This window comes from Artemia franciscana, chromosome 15 (assembly GCF_032884065.1).
Source record: "Artemia franciscana chromosome 15, ASM3288406v1, whole genome shotgun sequence".
NCBI lineage: Eukaryota > Metazoa > Arthropoda > Branchiopoda > Anostraca > Artemiidae > Artemia > Artemia franciscana.
This window is the reverse complement of record NC_088877.1, coordinates 17,794,730-17,813,394: the sequence shown is the minus strand read 5'-3', so window position 1 is coordinate 17,813,394 and position 18,665 is coordinate 17,794,730. Positions and strand designations below refer to the sequence as shown.

Sequence of the window (18,665 nt, the reverse complement as noted above, 5' to 3'; positions counted from 1 at the left end):
GAGAGGAGTGGTGAAGACCATAGTTAGTATTTTCATCTGAGAATGTAACTACCTCTAATTTGAGTAGTCACTGTTTATGTTGGGGAAGGAGGGTGGAGACTGAGTGCAAGACATTTGGAAAATTTTCTGAAAATTACTTAAGTTATTTTACAGGAGAATTCCAGCCAGGAAAATACTCCCCCACTAAGGAAGTAGAATATATACAATAATGCGAGGACTTCACTACCTAATATAACCCTCCTCTCTGCACAGCGATGGTACAGGGACTTCACTGCCACCTGCACATCCCATGCTAATGGACAACATTAGCGACAGCCGTTTCGTAAGTAAAATCATAGTTATTGAAAATCGTAATGAAGTTTCACTCTTAATTTGTCAGTAGATATTTTTCAAAAGAAAGTAGAAATCCAACGGGTTTTATCTATGTGTGATCAATCTTATTGCGTTGACAGTGTTTTAATGGCAAAAAACTTACCTTTTTAATGCTGGGCTCAAGATTTTACGCAAGGCAAGAGGCTCTGGGTCCGTACCCTCATCCCCAAATCTTAATATTTCTAAATTTTTCTATTAATCTACATATTTAACCTCATTCAAACGATTTAAGACCCTCCCCTCCAATCCACTTTCCCAAAATAACTTTTTTATATACGTGTCTGCTTTAATTTCGGCGATAAAATGAGAAAGCATTACCAAATTCCTCTCTTCGTGAAAAAAGGCAAATAAATTTGAGCAACTTGATTTCCCATGGTTTACTTGCAGATGCAAAGGTGTGCTGTGTGCAAACGCACAATGAGGAAATAAAAAAAGTCTGCAAGGGGGTGCCTGCACACTAAGGGAAGGAAAATTTCAATATGAGTGTTCATAGGAACTACATAAAGAATAATTTAGTTTCAATAATAAAGATCATGGTTTTTCGCTCTTTAAAATCTAGAACTATACACTTCGAGCAGAGAAAAATGCCATGGGGGCCATATCGAACAAAGTCTATGTTTGTTTGGACGGTGTGAAGGTACTACCGCATGGACATTACGTTACTTTGGACCGGGATGAAAATGTAAAATACAGACACCATTTCGTCTAAAGAAAATTCAATAGAAAGCAGGAAGGGGGTCCCCTTTTGAATTAAAATGGAATAGTTGTGTTGAGGTTCTTTCAGGTTATTTGCTGTTAATCACGCTTGAATTTGCAAATATGTTGTAAATATGTTGCTAGTGGCAAATATATTGGAAAGTTGTCCAATATATTTGATAGTTGGGAAATATATTGGATAGTACGTCGGGAGAGTGGCAAATATATTGGAAAGTTGGACTTTAATACTGAAAAATGGATTTAAATGTGTTTTATGCCTGTACATATGTCGTACCCTATCTAGATGTTTGTGAGCATAGGAATATTATTATTTAGTGTTTTTATTATTTGTTTGCCTATTATTTATCAGCCTATATTGGTGCCTCTCCTATTGGACCAATACACGGTTTGATATTTTTTAGCAAGTCATGCATGCCTAGAGTCTTAGGTAGGTTGACCCAAAGTTTAAATTTGACATAGGACCATTAGATTGCCTGAAAATGAAAGGTAAAAAAGGGACGCTTACCTATGGTCTAAGGCAGGTTGAAACCAAAAATTTCGAATTGAAACATGAGACCGTTGATTTCGCCCAGAATCAGAGGTAAACAAGCGTCATAATCAAAATGGGTCGATTCTGCAATGAGCATCAGGCAAGGCAAATGATTCAGTTTATAAACTTAGACATTTGCTAGACTAATAAAAGTTTTAATTGAATGTTAGCTGAACAACAAATTGACTGAAATTACAATGCCTACAAGGGCCTTCTATCTGTCTCGAATGTTATGCAGGTGAACTCGCAATTACATGCTAGGACAGTTGGGTACACAAAAAATTCAACTATTTGTGCTTGACTGTCTTGGGTTTGACTGTCTAGGCTTTTTCACAAGCTCATGTAGTTTTACAAACAAAAATACCCAGATACTCAGTAAAATGGTGCCCTTAGGTTAGATAAATTTTCATTAATTAAAATTATAAATTTGCAACCGGAACCCCTGCCGATAATCCACATACCTTGTATGATGGGGTCACTATGGTTTTGGTGAAAAAATAGTGAAAAATGAAATTAGCTGAGAATTATGGACTATGAGATGAGGCAATGAATAGACACTATTTGGAAAGTGATTGGAGACATCGGACACCCCCTCCTCGCCTATCCCGAAGAGAGAGAGGCAAGCTGTAATGCTAAACAGTGGACATAGGCTAGATAGGACCCCATATGAAAATGAATATATTGTTGGTTTGTGTGCAGCGCATGGTTACCACCTGAGCAAACCATTCACGGCTTTAAGCATCCGTGCTTTAAGCGGTAAACATGGGCTTGATGGAATCTCATATTAAAAAGGAATATATTGTTGGTATGTGCGTAGTGCAGGGTTACGGCTATAGCAACGGCCTAACTAGCCACAGCTTGAAGGCGTCCGTGCTTTAAGTGGCAACCCTGGGCAGGAAAAGGGACTATATTGTTGGTATATGTTTAGCGATTGATTTCCGCTAGAGAAACAGTCTAACCATTCAACGATTTTCCCAATCTCATCAGTGTTTTTATGTCAATCCGTTTTTCCATCTCAGTAGTGTTTTTGTATGTTTATTCCGTGTGCGCGCAAAGCACGATTGTCGTTATTGTTGTTATTAAATAAAAAGTTGTTTACTATTATATTACAGTTTTTAATACTACCCAGATTAGTCCTCTGCCACTGCAGTGGCCACCATCCTCTACAGGAGGAACCGACCTCCGAATGGTCACTTTGGTGGCGACCATTGCTCCTTTTGGGGCATTCTTAAGTTTTTTTATATCATGTCGTTGTTTCTTCCTAAGTGTCTGCTTTCTTTTAAATATGTTGCTTTTCCCAAGTGCTCATTTCTTGTGAAAAAAAGGGACATAAAAGTGTTTCTAAAAATTTTTGGGTGCATTTGTTGTCAATAAGGAAATTATGTATTTATTTTTGTTTTTTCGAACATAGGGAATCATTATTTATTCAAGAGATTGAGGCATTTTACTATTCAAAACTATAACAAAATACTATTAGAAAATCCAAAAAACATATAATACTGTCGTAGGATCTGACAAGAGTCCTATGACAAAATAAAGACTATTGTGCCAGAAACAAAATTCATACAGGGACTTGATGTTTTTAACATTATCGAACCAAACTCGTTGCTGACTATTGATGAATTACCTGAACCCATTCAAGAATGGTCTCAGGAGGTAATATAATTATTTACTGTTCGATCTCATCATGAAAAAATTGCCGCAGCTGCTTTCCTCCACAATCTCTTTCATCCTAGCAAATATATGAGTACACTTGCTTTGAATTGCACTTACTATATCATCTACAGGGTTGTTTGGGATTCAAGATCCATAACTTTAAACAAACAAATATATCCTGGTTAACCTAAGTTTCTACTGTCTTGGATCTCAATCAGAACACATCCGAGTATTTACGTATAGTTTACCAGTGAACAGGAAAAGGGTCATTAGTTGCCATCATGAAGAAAATATATGAAAACAGACATTTATTTACCGTCCAGGGTAATTAAAAACCGCGGCTCAGGCAGGCCATACTCACACATGGTGTTGACAAAGAATTCTTTAATTTCTTATCAGATCTTTGTTTAAATTTAACTAAAGGCAATGCTCGACTGCCAATAGTCGTGAAGTAGTAGACAAAGAAACGTCGTTCAGTTGTACGTACCCTAGCAGGCGAAAATAAGGGAAAGGAATTTAAGATAATACGTCTTCTTCAAGTTGTCAGTAGCTTCTTTACACTGTTATTGCCGATAATCGCAGGACTTGTAAACAGTACTCTGTAAAAGTGGCTAAATCCTACTAGTTGACACCAATAGAGCTTGCATTTTCGCCAAGAGAGCACTTTGAGGACAATATCAGTAAATTTTTAAACAATAAGACAATTGCCGACGATGAAAATTACTTTTACTTCAAAATGCACTTTGACGAGTTGACAGGCAAAAACCCTTGCACGAAAGCTCACTCAAAGTGAATTTCATTGATCACAAAAAGGAAACGCTTCAAAATTCTGAAAGTTCAACATCACCAAAGCCACCACCAAAACAAGAAGAAGAAGATTCGTCATCGTCTAAGGTTTGACAAGTGTTGCAGACCTATTACCACAATTGCATCGTAAGCATTATAAAAGACACTTAGTTATCTTGCTGAAAACGGATCTTTACAAATTAATGGTAATAAGAATCAGGTTATATTTCAAGGTAGCACCTACAATCCAATTGATTTGATATCAGATTTGATAACAAATCGTAGAAGACGTGTATCATTTGATAGTCATTTGCATAAACTTTTAAACTCATCAAACTTCCTAAAAAGCCTTATTACCATTGTACATATTTTAAAAGTAAAGGAATATGGTAAAATATTAAAACATAATTTAAGTCTTTTTTGGAAATTACTAGCACATTGGGTAGCGATGATTTGACGATGAGAGTTGGACGTTGTAAGCAAAGGCTTTTTATTTTCAGTGCAGGACCCTGACTTCTCGTTAGTACGCTAAAGGGTATTGGACACTTCACAATACTTTTACATCCAAAATGGCTCAAGCTTTGAAACTTGTTTATGAGAACATTGGTGAAATGGGAATTTTCAAGCTCCCTTACTACACTGGCTTAAGTCACCGGAATTCAAAAAGGTCTAGTGATAGAGTGTTTACTGAGTAAACCAAGTTACACCCTATATCAAAATCATAGAATTCGCTGTATTCTCTCTCGAAAAACTAAAGCCCTTTTTCCATTGCATATATTACAAGCCTATCTTTTGACTCTAGACGAGACTCAAAGACATCACAGTAGTCCACACAAGTAAATTTTACTTGCAATCAGTGTCTTTGGTCATTATGCAAATGCTGTTCTATTGCAGTCTATTTTATTCACCATAGTCGTTTTTAGCCATTTCAGATAGCCATTTTATTCACCATAGTCGAAAAACCTAATAACTATGTCTTTAGGGACAACTTAATCCCCCGCAGTCCCAGTGGGTGGGGCTGCAAGTTACAAACTTTGACCTGTGTTTACATATAGTAATGGTTACCTGGAAGTGTACAGACGTTTTCAGGGGGACTATATTGTTGGTATATGTTTAGCGATTGATTTCCGCTAAAGAAACAGTCTAACCATTCAACGATTTTCCCAATCTCATCAGTGTTTTTATGTCAATCCGTTTTTCCATCTCAGTAGTGTTTTTGTATGTTTATTCCGTGTGCGCGCAAAGCACGATTGTCGTTATTGTTGTTATTAAATAAAAAGTTGTTTACTATTATATTACAGTTTTTAATACTACCCAGATTAGTCCTCTGCCACTGCAGTGGCCACCATTCCCTATAGGAGGAACTGACCTCCGAATGGTCACTTTGGTGGCGACCGTTGCTCCTTTTGGGGCATTCTTAAGTTTTTTTTATATCATGTCGTTGTTTCTTCCTAAGTGTCTGCTTTCTTTTAAATATGTTGCTTTTCCCAAGTGCTCATTTCTTGTGAAAAAAAGGGACATAAAAGTGTTTCTAAAAATTTTCGGGTGCATTTGTTGTCAATAAGGAAATCATGTATTTATTTTTGTTTTTTCGAACATAGGGAATCATTATTTATTCAAGAGATTGAGGCATTTTACTATTCAAAACTATAACAAAATACTATTAGAAAATCCAAAAAACATATAATACTGTCGTAGGATCTGACAAGAGTCCTATGACAAAATAAAGACTATTGTGCCAGAAACAAAATTCATACAGGGACTTGATGTTTTTAGCATTATCGAACCAAACTCGTTGCTGACTATTGATGACTTACCTGAACCCATTCAAGAATGGTCTCAGGAGGTAATATAATTATTTACTGTTCTATCTCATCATGAAAAAATTGCCGCAGCTGCTTTCCTCCACAATCTCTTTCATCCTAGCAAATATATGAGTACACTTGCTTTGAATTGCACTTACTATATCATCTACAGGGTTGTTTGGGATTCAAGATCCATGACTTTAAACAAACAAATATATCCTGGTTAACCTAAGTTTCTACTGTCTTGGATCTCAATCAGAACACATCCGAGTATTTACGTATAGTTTACCAGTGAACAGGAAAAGGGTCATTAGTTGCCATCATGAAGAAAATATATGAAAACAGACATTTATTTACCGTCCAGGGTAATTCAAAACCGCGGCTTAGGCAGGCCATACTCACACATGGTGTTGACAAAGAATTCTTTAATTTCTTATCAGATCTTTGTTTAAATTTAAATAAAGGCAATGCTCGACTGCCAATAGTCGTGAAGTAGTAGACAAAGAAACATCGTTCAGTTGTACGTACCCTAGCAGACGAAAATAAGGGAAAGGAATTTAAGATAATACGTCTTCTTCAAGTTGTCAGTAGCTTCTTTACACTGTTATTGCCGATAATTGCAGGACTTGTAAACAGTACTCTGTAAAAGTGGCTAAATCCTACTAGCTGACACCAATAGAGCTTGCATTTTCGCCAAGAGAGCACTTTGACGACAATATCAGTAAATTTTTAAACAATAAGACAATTGCCGACGATGAAAATTACTTTTACTTCAAAATGCACTTTGACGAGTCGACAGTCAAAAACCCTTGCACGAAAGCCCACTCAAAGTGAATTTCATTGATCACAAAAAGGAAACGCTTAAAAATTCTGAAAGTTCAACATCACCAAAGCCACCACCAAAACAAGAAGAAGAAGATTCGTCATCGTCTAAGGTTTGACAAGGGTTGCAGACCTATTACCACAATTGCATCGTGAGCATTATAAAAGACACTTAGTTATCTTGCTGAAAATGGATCTTTACAAATTAATGGTAATAAGAATCAGGTTATATTTCAAGGTAGCACCTACAATCCAATTTATTTGATATCAGATTTGATAACAAATCGTAGAAGACGTGTATTCATTTGATAGTCTTTTGTATAAACTTTTAAACTCATCAAACTTCCTAAAAAGCCTTATTACCATTGTACATATTTTAAAAGTTTAAAGGAACATGGTAAAATATTAAAACATAATTTAAGTCTTTTTTGGAAATTACTAGCACATTGGGTAGCGATGATTTGACGATGAGAGTTGGACGTTGTAAGCAAAGGCTTTTTATTTTCAGTGCAGGACCCTGACTTCTCGTTAGTACGCTAAAGGGTATTGGACACTTCGCAATACTTTTACATTACAAATGGCTCAAGCTTTGAAACTTGTTTAGAGAACATTGGTGAAATGGAAATTTTCAAGTTCCCTTACTACACTGGCTTAAGTCACCGGAATTCAAAAAGGTCTAGTGATAAAGTGTTTACTGAGTAAACCAAGTTACACCCTATATCAAAATCATAGAATTCGCTGTATTCTCTCTCGAAAAACTAAAGCCCTTTTTCCATTGCATATATTACAAGCCTATCTTTTGACTCTAGACGAGACTCAAAGACATCACAGTAGTCCACACAAGTAAATTTTACTTGCAATCAGTGTCTTTGGTCATTATGCATATGCTGTTCTATTGCAGTCAAAGAGAGTTGATGAAGTTGCAAAGGCTCTTGAACTGTTCCTTGAACAAGATTGTTATAGGAAAATTCAAACTGATCGCGGTAGTGAGTTTGTTAATCCAAATGTAAAAAAAACTTTTAATTGAATCAAAGTACAACGCTCTGTCATAGTCCAAGAAAGTCGACCTTGGCTGATCGATTGATAAGAACTATTCGGTTTTTAATTTCAAGATGTTATAAATTAAAAATTCTGCTGTTTTTATTCATGATTTGGATAAAATAATAATGATTTATAAACAACGTCCGCGTCGATCCTTGTCAAATCATAATTTTCTGGAAGTTCATTGACATTTTTGATATTTTTCTTCAACAATATTCAAAAGAAAGGCAAGTAAAAAGAAGTAATTCAGTGTTAGTGATACAGTTCGAATCCTTCGAAATACTATTGTGTTTGAAAAGGGGAAATATCTATGATCCAATGAGCTTTAAGGTTTCAAAATTCTTACACACTAAAACTGTAGTGTATCGTCTACGTGACATGAAAGATGAGATATTCTTGGTTGTTTTTATGGCTATGAATTGCAAAAGTTAAAAACAATGAAATCTACCAGATTGAAAAGGTATTAAAGAGTCAAACTCACAGGGGCAAGAGACAGTTGCTGGTTTGTTGACTGGTTACAACTCTGATTTTGATTCTTGGATTGCCACTGAAGACGCACGCCATGTCCAATGATTTCTATATGACATTCATGGCAGTGTTGCTGACTCCCTTTATGATGATTTGAATAAAATAAGTTATTTTCGAACAAAACTCTTACAGATTAAACTGATTTACTCTTAGTTGTGAAAGCGCTGTGTTTCGATTAGCATGTCAATAGATTCAGTAAATGCATATGACCTTCGACGTCAAAGTTTCATACAGTAGTCCAAACATGGAGACTCAGTTTTATTTATATCTTCAAGCATTCTTTGAGAGAGTATTTTTCTTTGAAGAGATAACTCTTGAAAATGATCATTTAGAATAAAATATTTTTCAAAAGCACTAGATTCCGTATGATTCTTTTTTCTCAAATCCAATTATTTTTATCTTGACATTCTCACTGCCAATCATAGACTAACCAGGAATGAAGATTCTTTCTACCTTCTTATCGCTAGTAAGATATCCAACAAGAGAATATTTTCAAAAAGTCTATAGTAGCAAACTCACTCCATTATTATATATTGATTCAGATCATTGACTTCAATATATTTCACTAATGCATCTAATCCGTCTTGTAATCTTTGTATATGCATTGTATTTACTTTTGCTGCAAAACATAATTATTCTTCCAGCTTAAATTTACTCAATGATATTATATTTCTTGTAAACATCTCGTCCCATTCTAGGGTTAGCCAACAATTCCTTGTAACATCCAATAGTCTAAAAGCATCATTACTAAAGACTATGCCAAGAAGAATATCATCAATTTTGACACACTGAACCCTTATCCAATACTGAGGCAAGTGAATCGTAAGATCTAACATGTCACGCAAGATTACGTAAGATTTAAACAAATAAAATCTCCTATTATGTACACATATTTGTGCCGTACTATTACGTAAAATACAGGTGTACTCTAGTATTACGTAAGACCCAGATGGGTGTAATAACGTATCGAGGGATTGGTAACTCCAATAGTATACTCCCTAGGGGTATTTTTAAAACTATTGAGGGGATAATACTGAAACAGTACTAAAACGATAAAGTGCTGATAGTGTGTTAAATGAATTTTTGAAATATGATGGTTGTAAAGTTAGATATAAATTACTGAAGATTGAGACAATGATTTTTGGAAAAGAGGAAGCACCTAGCGATTTTGGGAAATTATTTTTTAAACCGTTTTATAATAAAGGTGTTAAGAGTAAGTTTGGTAACTATAGAGACACTAGCTTGGTTTTTGTAGGAAGCAAACTAATTGCCATGATAATAATTTTTAGACTTAATGATTTTTTATATGAAGTTTTAGGAGAAGAACAGTGTGGTTTCAAGAAGTTGTGAGAGGATGTGTTGACTAAATTTTCCCCCCTCAGATTCATGATTGAGAAGAGGCTGAGCCATTAGACTGCTATATTCCGCAGTCTGATGCACTGTAGACACACGAAGAGCTTTAATTACGATTCTATTTTTTTAATTAAGATGAATATACCAACTTGGTTAGTGCTTCGTACGAGAACAAGTAGGAAATGAGGCTAGTAGCTGTTTTCGTATTGAATCTCTCCGAAAAATGCATCTCTATCCCGATTTCTAGGTCTATTATGAGAAAAAGTCTAACCTAAGCTTGTAGCGGGTCTAATAACCCCTACAGTCGTTCTTAGAAATAGTATAAAGCACATTACCGTTAATAAAACCGCTGACTTTGTTCATATTATGGACATGTTCTATAGACTATAAGAGCCAGGGTTTTTTTCTCGTTAGCAGACCTTTGGACTCTATTTGGTTTTGTGACGGCGATGGTTTTTATCCGAGGTTCGAATGCTAATATTAAACAAAATAACTTACTTGTCGTTTATAGCGTATACAACGTTGAATATACAATTCAGCATTGCCATCATCAAATCTGCTAGACCTAGACTAACTATAAATAGATTTGTAACCGTCTGCATCCTCCTATGGGCTGAAATAAAGAAACACAAATGAAAAAATAGTCCATCACACAGAGGGGGATTATCTGCGTCGAGAGTGGCTCTGCTTATTTTGTTGCCCAGCCTTCAAAGAAAAATATGTATGTACTCCCAAATGTTCAATGTTTAGAAATTCAGTTTCTGATTAAAAAATAGACCATTTCACGAAAGAATATGCATCAGCATTTTCCTAAATCTTGCAATAATTTCTTACTACTACCATAGGTACAGTAATGCTAAATAGGTGGCAATGATTGGCAAGGATCAATTACATTATTGTATTGACCAAGGTTTTTTCGGCAAACAGCACCCACAATATTTTTAAAATCTAATATCAGATTATTTATAAAAACAAATGAAGGCTTTTTGATGAAGGTAAATAGCGATGTTGAAAATAGAAACGAACAAAAATTGCTGTTCGCAGTTTATGTAACATGTTTTTGAAAAACGATTTCAAATAACCTGACCTGATAAATTTCTTGCTTAAGTTTCCTAACGAACTAAAATTGCATAGTCAAATTTATTCATTATTTTGCCGGTAAGAGATTATTGAGATCTCCATAAATTAGTCTCTTATTATTTGAAGGTTTCCTAAGGATTATGCTGCTCCTAATCCTGTTTTGTTGCATGAGTTTTTTGCTTTCACTAAAGCACTCATTATTGAAAATTCTATTAATATTTGGATGCATTAAGGGCCAGTTATATTTAAAACAGTTTTCCAAAAATATGTTCCAGAGACTGCGAAACAGTACTTTTGGTTCATTTAAGTTGCAACTTCGCTCTTTACTTTAATCGTACTACTTTGTTTTATTTACAGCTAATTAAAAAAATGTCCGATCTAATAAAACATACCGTTTTCAAAGCTCTTCTTTCCATAGTAGACTCTTTTGAAAATAGGATTTTTTTTATCTTTTCCTGTAACTTAACATTTTGGAATGACCAATTAGAAATTGAAACCTTGTGTATCCACAAGCAGCTTATACAGGTGATTAGCGAAGTAAAAAGCCTCACCTATATTAATAAAATCGCTGCTTTGAATCAAAAAGCCCAGGTTGTTTGAAAAATTTATTAATTGAATCAAGTCACTGTCGTACCTTGAATGCATATATCGGAGACAACGCTCTAGCGTGACCTGTAGTAAAGAGCCATAGCCCTTCAATGCACTAAATAAAAAAAAATAAGTTTTTTAAATGAAAGTAAGAAGCAGCATTAAAACTTAAAACGAACAGAAATTACTCCGTATATGAAAGGGGCTTTTCCTCCTCAACGCGTCGCTCTTTACGCTAAAGTTTGACTCTTTCTCTTAACTCTATTTTTAAAACAGTAAGAAACTTTATCGTAAAGAGCAGGGCGTTGAGGAGGAAAAGCCTCTTTCATATACGGAGTAATTTCTGTTCGTTTTAAGTTTTAATGTTGCTCCTTACTTTCATTTAAAAAAAACTTGTTTTTTTTATTTAATTTCTGGGTGTTTTTGAATTAATGCATGTATTGACCTTGGCTCTCCGCACATAAATAATTAAAACAAAATTTGCATATTCATTAATTGCAATTAATCGGAAGATTTTGAGAAAAAAGGAGCGAGGGAGGAGGCTTAGTTGCCCTCCAAGTTTTTGATTACTTTAAAAAGCAACTAGAACTTTTAATTTTTTACAAACGTTTTCATTGGTAAAAAATGTACGTAACTTACGAATTAACTTACGTAACTACCTTCTATATTCGTATGTTTTTATTGCGTATATGAGGGGGTTCAACTCTTGTCGATACCTCGCTCTTTACACTAAAGCTTAGATTTTGTCCCAATTCCTTAAGAATGATCTCTGAATCACAAAGTCCGTAGAATAAATAGTTGAAATTATTAAAAATACGTTAGCGTAAAGAATGAGGTATAACGAGGAGGTAAACCCCTCATATGCGTAATAATTTTTATTCGTTTTAAGTTTTCAATGCTGCTCCTTACTTTCAGTAGAAAAAACTTTTCAAATTTATTTTTCCATTGCTTTTCAAATAATGCTAGAAAATCCTGCGCCCCTTTCATTGAAATTATCTTCTCCCATGAGAAGTTTCTCCGTGGAAATATCCTCCCACGTACCCACACTCTCCCCCATAAACCAAAAAAATCCCCCTGAAAACGTCTGTACACTTCCAGGTAACCATTACTATATGTAAACACAGGTCAAAGTTTGTAACTTGCAGCCCCTCCCACTGGGACTGCGGGGGATTAAGTTGTCCCTAAAGACATAGTTATTAGGTTTTTCGACTATGGTGAATAAAATGGCTATCACAGAATTTTGGTCCGGTGACTTTTGCGAAAAAATGAGCGTGGGAGGGGGCCTAGGTGCCCTCCAATTTTTTTGGTCACTTAAAAAGGGCACTTGAACTTTTAATTTCCGTTAGAATGAGCCCTTTTGTGACATTCTAGGACCACTCAGTCAATACAATCACCCCTGGAAAAAAAAACAACAACAAATTAACACGCATCCGTGATTTGTCTTCTGGCAAAAAATGCGAAATTCCACATTTTTGTAGATAGGAGCTTGGAACTTCTATAATCAGGTTCTCTGATACGTTGAATCTGATGGTAAGATTTTCGTTAAAATTGTATGACTTTTAGGGGGTAATTCCCCCTATTTTTTAAAATGAGGCAATTTTCTCAAGCTCGTAACTTTTGATGGGTATAACTGATATTGATGAAACTTATATATTAAAAATCAGCATTAAATTGCGATTCTTTTGATGTAATTATTGGTATTAAAGTTCCATTTTTTAGAGTTTCGGTTACTATTGAGCCGGGTCGCTCCTTACTACAGTTCGTTACCACGAACTGTTTGATTATTTGTCATTTTCTTCCCAGTCCTATTAATTATGGAAAGAGTGATCGTGAAAATTGCGGAATGGGCCCATTGGATAGGATATCGGAAGTTTCATTGCTTTTTTAACTGTAAAAAATTATTGGAGGGCTAAGAGCTCTCTGGCCTGTTTTTCCACCTCTAACCTCCAAAGAGATCTAATCAAAATTTGAAATAGTATTTTTGTTTAAACTTTCTAATGGTCTAATAGCTATGCCTCTGGTGAAAATATGCCTCCCCATACTAAATGCAAATTGACGATGTAAATACTATCTACAATAACTCAGGAACGGCCTTTCAAAAGAAAGTTGAAAGCGATGTGGAACTAAATATAAAAAACGCTATGTACATCCAGTTTGTCAATATCTGGAATAAGCTTGTCTCAAAAATATCTAAAGATATTAAGTTGTAATTTTCAAGAAACTCTTGAAAATTAAAACAAAAATGCTATGCGAATCTAGGTTTTCTAAATGATACGTCTGCAATATCTCTGGAAAAGCTAAGGGTATGAAGTTGAAACACTCAAGGATATTTAGGGGAATATCAAAATAATCTTTTGATCAAAATGTACTTCCAGGTTATCAGAACAGTGTAAGTAGAATATCTTAGGAACGTCTCAGGGAAGTAATTTGAAATATTCCAGAAATGGTGAGAGGGTATTGAACCAAACCAAAAGACACTATATGCATCCAGTTGCCAACCAGGAGTATATGCAATATTTCAGGAAAGTCTAAGGGTATTCATTGAAACTTAAAAGAATGTTAAACAGGATTTTGAACTAAACCAAAAGACACTATATCATTTTGTTTGTAAAAATAGTATTTCTAGAGTATATCAAGAGTAGATATGGGTATTAAATTAACACTTTCAACGAAGTTTGAGGAGGATATTGAAACTAATCAACAGACAATATGCGCATTCACATTGTCAAAATTGCGTGTCTATAATATCTTAGGAACGGCTAAAAGTATTAAATTAAAACTTCCAGGGAATTTGGAAAAAATAGCAAACTAGATCAGAAGACATTATGTGCGTCCTGATTCTCAAAATTGAATATATACAATATCTCAGGAACGGCTAAGGATAAGTTGAAACTTCCTGAGATGTCGGGGGAATTTTCAATTAAATCAAAGATGCTATTTGAATCCATGTTGTCAAAATAACGTCTACGCAGTCTATCATGAACGGGAAATCATTTCAAGTTTTAATTTTCGGGAACTGTTGAGAAGAATTTTGAATCAAACAGTTCGTAGTAACGAACAGTAAGGAGCGATCCGGCTCAATAGTAACCAAAACTCTAAAAAATTGAATTTTGATATCAATAGCTACATCAAAAGAATCGCATTTTAATGCTGATTTTAAATATATAAGTTTTATTAAGTTTAGTCTTAGCCATCAAAAGTTACAAGCCTGAGAAAATTTGCCTTATTTAGGAAAATAGGGAGAAACATCCCCTAAAAGTCGTAGGATCTTATCGAAAATGACACCATCAGATTCAACGTATCAGAGAACCCTGCTGTAGAAGTTTCAAGCTCCTATCTACCAAAATGTGGAATTTTGCATTTTTTGCCAGAAGACAAATCACGGGTGCGTGTTTATTTGTTTGTTTTGTTTTTTTTTTTCCCAGGGATCATCGTATCGACCAAGTGGTCCTAGAATGTCGCAAGAGGACTCATTCTAACGGAAATGAAAAGTTCTAGTGCCCTTTTTAAGTGACCGAAAAAATTGGAGGGCATCTAGGCCCCCTCCCACGCTCATTTTTTTCCAAAATCAACAGATCAAAATTTTGAGATAGCCATTTTGTTTAGCATAGTCGAGAATCATAATAACTATGTATTTGTGGATGACTTACTCCCCCACAGTCCCTGGGGGAGGGGTGCAAGTTACAAACTTCAACCAGTGTTTACATGTAATAATGGTTATTGGGAAGTGTACAGACGTCTTCAGGGGGATTTTTTTTGGTTTTGGGGGTAGGGTTGAGGGAGGGGGCTATGTGGGAGGATCTTTCCTTGGAGAAATATGCCATGGGGGAAAAAATTCAATGAAAAGGGCGCAGGACGTATCTGGTCACGTTACAAAAAAAAGGGCAAATTAAGAGCTTAATATACAATGCTGGGTGTTCGGAGCCTCTCTATTATGGAGTATAATTTGAAAATAACACAACTATACGAGCGATAAAACATATATACCACAACCATAACTCAACTAACGAAAGAACTGCTAAGAGATAACACAACTATAAAGCGAAAACAGGTGAAAACTAACGGGAAAATAAACGAACTAAGAGGTGGAAGGGGCCCAGAGAAAAAATATAATCCTTTTTCAATTTTGAGCCTAACTTCCGCAAAGGAGTAATAATGTCAGAAGCCCCGAAATACCGAATTATTTTCTTTTAAAACAGTTCGTGGTAAGGAACTGTAGTAAGGGGCGACCCGGCTCAATAGTAAACGGAACTCTAAAAAACGGAATTTTGATGCTAAAAGATACATCAAAAGAATCGAATTTTTACGCTGATTCTAAATATATAAGTTTCAATTAATTTGTTCTTTGTCATCAAAAGTTACGAGCCTGAGAAAATTAGCCCTATTTTGGAAAAAGGGGGAAACATCCCCTAAAAGTCATAGAATCTTAACGAAAATCACACTATCGCATTCGGTATATCAGAGAACTCTATAGCAAAAATTTCAAGCTCGTATATAAAAAAATGTGGAATTTTGTATTTTTTGCCAGAAGACAAATTACGGGTGCGTGTTTATTTGTTTGTTTGTTTTTGTTTTTTTTCCCAGGGGTCATCTTATCGATCAAGTGGTCCTAGTATGTCGCGAGAGGGCTCATTCTAATGGAAATGAAAAGTTCTAGTGCCCTTTTTAAGTGACCAAAAAAATTGGAGGGCAAATAGGCCCCCTCCCACGCTCATTTTTTCCAAAAGTCAACATATTAAAATTTTAAGATAGCCATTTTGTTCAGCATAGTTGAAAACCATAATAACTATGTCTTTGGGAATGACTTACTCCCCCGCAATCCCTGAGGGAGGGGCTGCAAGTTACAAACTTTGACCAGTGTTTACATATAGTAATGGTTATTGGGAAGTGTACAGACGTTTTCATGGGGATTTTTTGGTTTGGGGGGTGGGGTTGATGGGAGAGGGCTTTGTGGGAGGATCTTTCCTTTGAGGAATATGTCATGGGGGAGGAAAAATTCAATGAAAAGGGCGCAGGATTTTCTAGCATTACTATAAAAAAAAAAACAATGAAAAAATACACATGAAAACGTGTTTTCAAATGAAAGTAAGGAACAGCATTGAAATTTAAAACGAACAGAGATTATTACGCATATGAGGGGTTCTAAAAATACTTTAGCATAAAGAGCGAGGTATTTAGGAGGAGATAAATACCTCGCTCTTTATGCTAAAATATTTTTAGTGATTTCAACTATTTATTCTACGGCCTTTTTGATTCAGGGGTCATTCTTAAAGAATTGGGACAAAACTTATGATTTAGTGTAAAGAGCGAGGTATTAACGAGGATACAAACCCCCTTGTACACATAATAAAAATATAAGAATATAAAAGTTTGTTACGTAAGTTAATTCTTAAGTTACGTATATTTTTTACTAATAAAAACGTTCGTTGAAAATTAAAAGTTCTAGTAGCCTTTTTAAGTAACCGAAAAATTGGAGGGCAGCTAGGCCTCCTTCCCCACCCCTTATTTCTCAAAACCGTTTGATCAAAACTAAGAGAAAGCCATTTAGCAAAAAAAAATTAATATACTAATTTCACTTCAATAATTTATGTGCGGAGAGCCAAAATCAAACATGCATTAATTCAAAAACGTTCAGAAATTAAATAAAAAAACTAGTTTTTTTAACTGAAAGTAAGGAGCGACATTAAAACTTAAAACGAACAGAAATTACTCCGTATATAAAATGGTTTGTCCCCTCCGCAATCCCTCGCTCTCTGCGCTAAAGATTGATTCTTTGTCACAATTCTGCTTTTTAAAACAATTAAAAGCTTGAGCGTAAAGAGCGAGGCATTGCGGAGGGGACAAACCATTTTATATACGGAGTAATTTCTGTTCGTTTTAAGTTTTAATGTCACTCCTTACTTTCAGCTAAAAAAATTAGTTTTTTTATGTTTAATTATATCCAAAGACGATGTACATAAGAGCTCGTCAAAATGACGTATCTGCAATAGACCAGAAACGGCTAAGGAGGTTAAAATGAAATTTTCAGGGAATTTTCAAGGGGGCAGGTGGGAGGGGGTTTTGATCAATGATTTGGTATCAGAGCTTAGGTGAGGCAGCAAAGGTAAATGGAAAGACGCTGATTATATCCAGTTTATCGAAATCGCATTGAAAACCTCTTGTGCTTACTTGGATTTGAAATTAGAACTTAATGAAATTGTCGGGGAAAGAAAGGAGAGGATATAAGAAGTGGTTTTCAAATTATGGTTCAAGGAGAAGGGCTAAGGGGCAGACCATTATGTCTCAGAAACGCAAAAATATTTTTGTATTATAAGCCTCTTTTTTTGTACCATAAGCAGGGTGTATCAAAAGAAACTCAGCATTTTCTGGTTGTCAAAATGGTCCATTGCAATATTTTGCAAACGACTTGAGATATCAAGGGGAAAGCTTCAGTGAGGGTTTAGGGAGGGGAGAGGTAAGTGAATCTTGTCTTATGTCGTGGAGGGGAGGGTTATGCTAAATACAAATAAAAATGCAAAATCTCAGGAACAGATCCATGGAAGGAATCGAACCTTTTAGGCCATCGAATTAACATACTTGTAAAGCCTTGTGAACAGCCAAAAGAGTGGAGGAAAGTGGAGTAAGAAGACCCTGAATTTTGATTTAAGAGGAGGGGAACGGGCTGAACAATTTTATCTCTGATCCAATAACAGGTTTTTGCCTATAAGCTCCTATGGGGCTTATAATTTATGCACTGTTTATCATTGAAATGAATCAAAAGATACTATGTAGTTCCAAGCCATCAAAATGGTGTGTGCACAGAATCTTTGGAGCAGATTGGGGTAGTAAGGCAAAATTTTAGGGATAATTGATGGAGAGGGATGGACAACTGGATGGTAAACTATATTTAGGAGGAGAGGGTACACTTAAATAAAATAACAATATGTGCTTCCAGTTTATCGTAATACCATATTTGCTTTTTAGAAGATATTGGGGATTGAGGTGGAAATTTTTAGGTTGTATAGGAGAAGGAAGGGAAATTTCCAATTTAGTGATGAAAAGTAGCAAAAACGTTATGTGTTGAGCTCCATAGAAACATTTTGGCACTATAAGCGCGAATGGGAATTAGAATTTGAGGTAAAGCACTCAGGCAAAAAATTCTTTACAGATATCCATAATTTTGACCACAAATGAAATTATGTAAATTAAAAACGAACAAAATTTTGTTTTAAAAACGTTTCGAAAAAAAATATTTTTTTCAAAGAAAGCTAAACAATCAACCGCAATTGTAAGTTGCATTTATCAAATAAGTGTCCTTGTGTTCTTTATAATTTGTTAGTTTTCTTTTAGCTCGTTCCTTCCTGTTTCCTTTTTCATTAAGTATCTCTTATATTTTCTAAAGTAAGCTA

At 35.1% G+C, this 18,665-nt stretch overlaps 1 protein-coding gene across 4 annotated transcripts in view; it reads right to left on the bottom strand.

The window, feature by feature from the left end:
* Positions 1–18,665, bottom strand: part of LOC136036117 (tachykinin-like peptides receptor 86C) — a 186,594-nt gene that overhangs the window by 80,630 nt on the left and 87,299 nt on the right. For all 4 annotated transcript variants that reach the window (XM_065718133.1, XM_065718134.1, XM_065718135.1 and 1 more), the window contains one exon: positions 10,108–10,222. In XM_065718133.1, the coding sequence (XP_065574205.1) occupies positions 10,108–10,222 (115 nt within the window). The remainder of the gene's footprint in view (positions 1–10,107; positions 10,223–18,665) is intronic.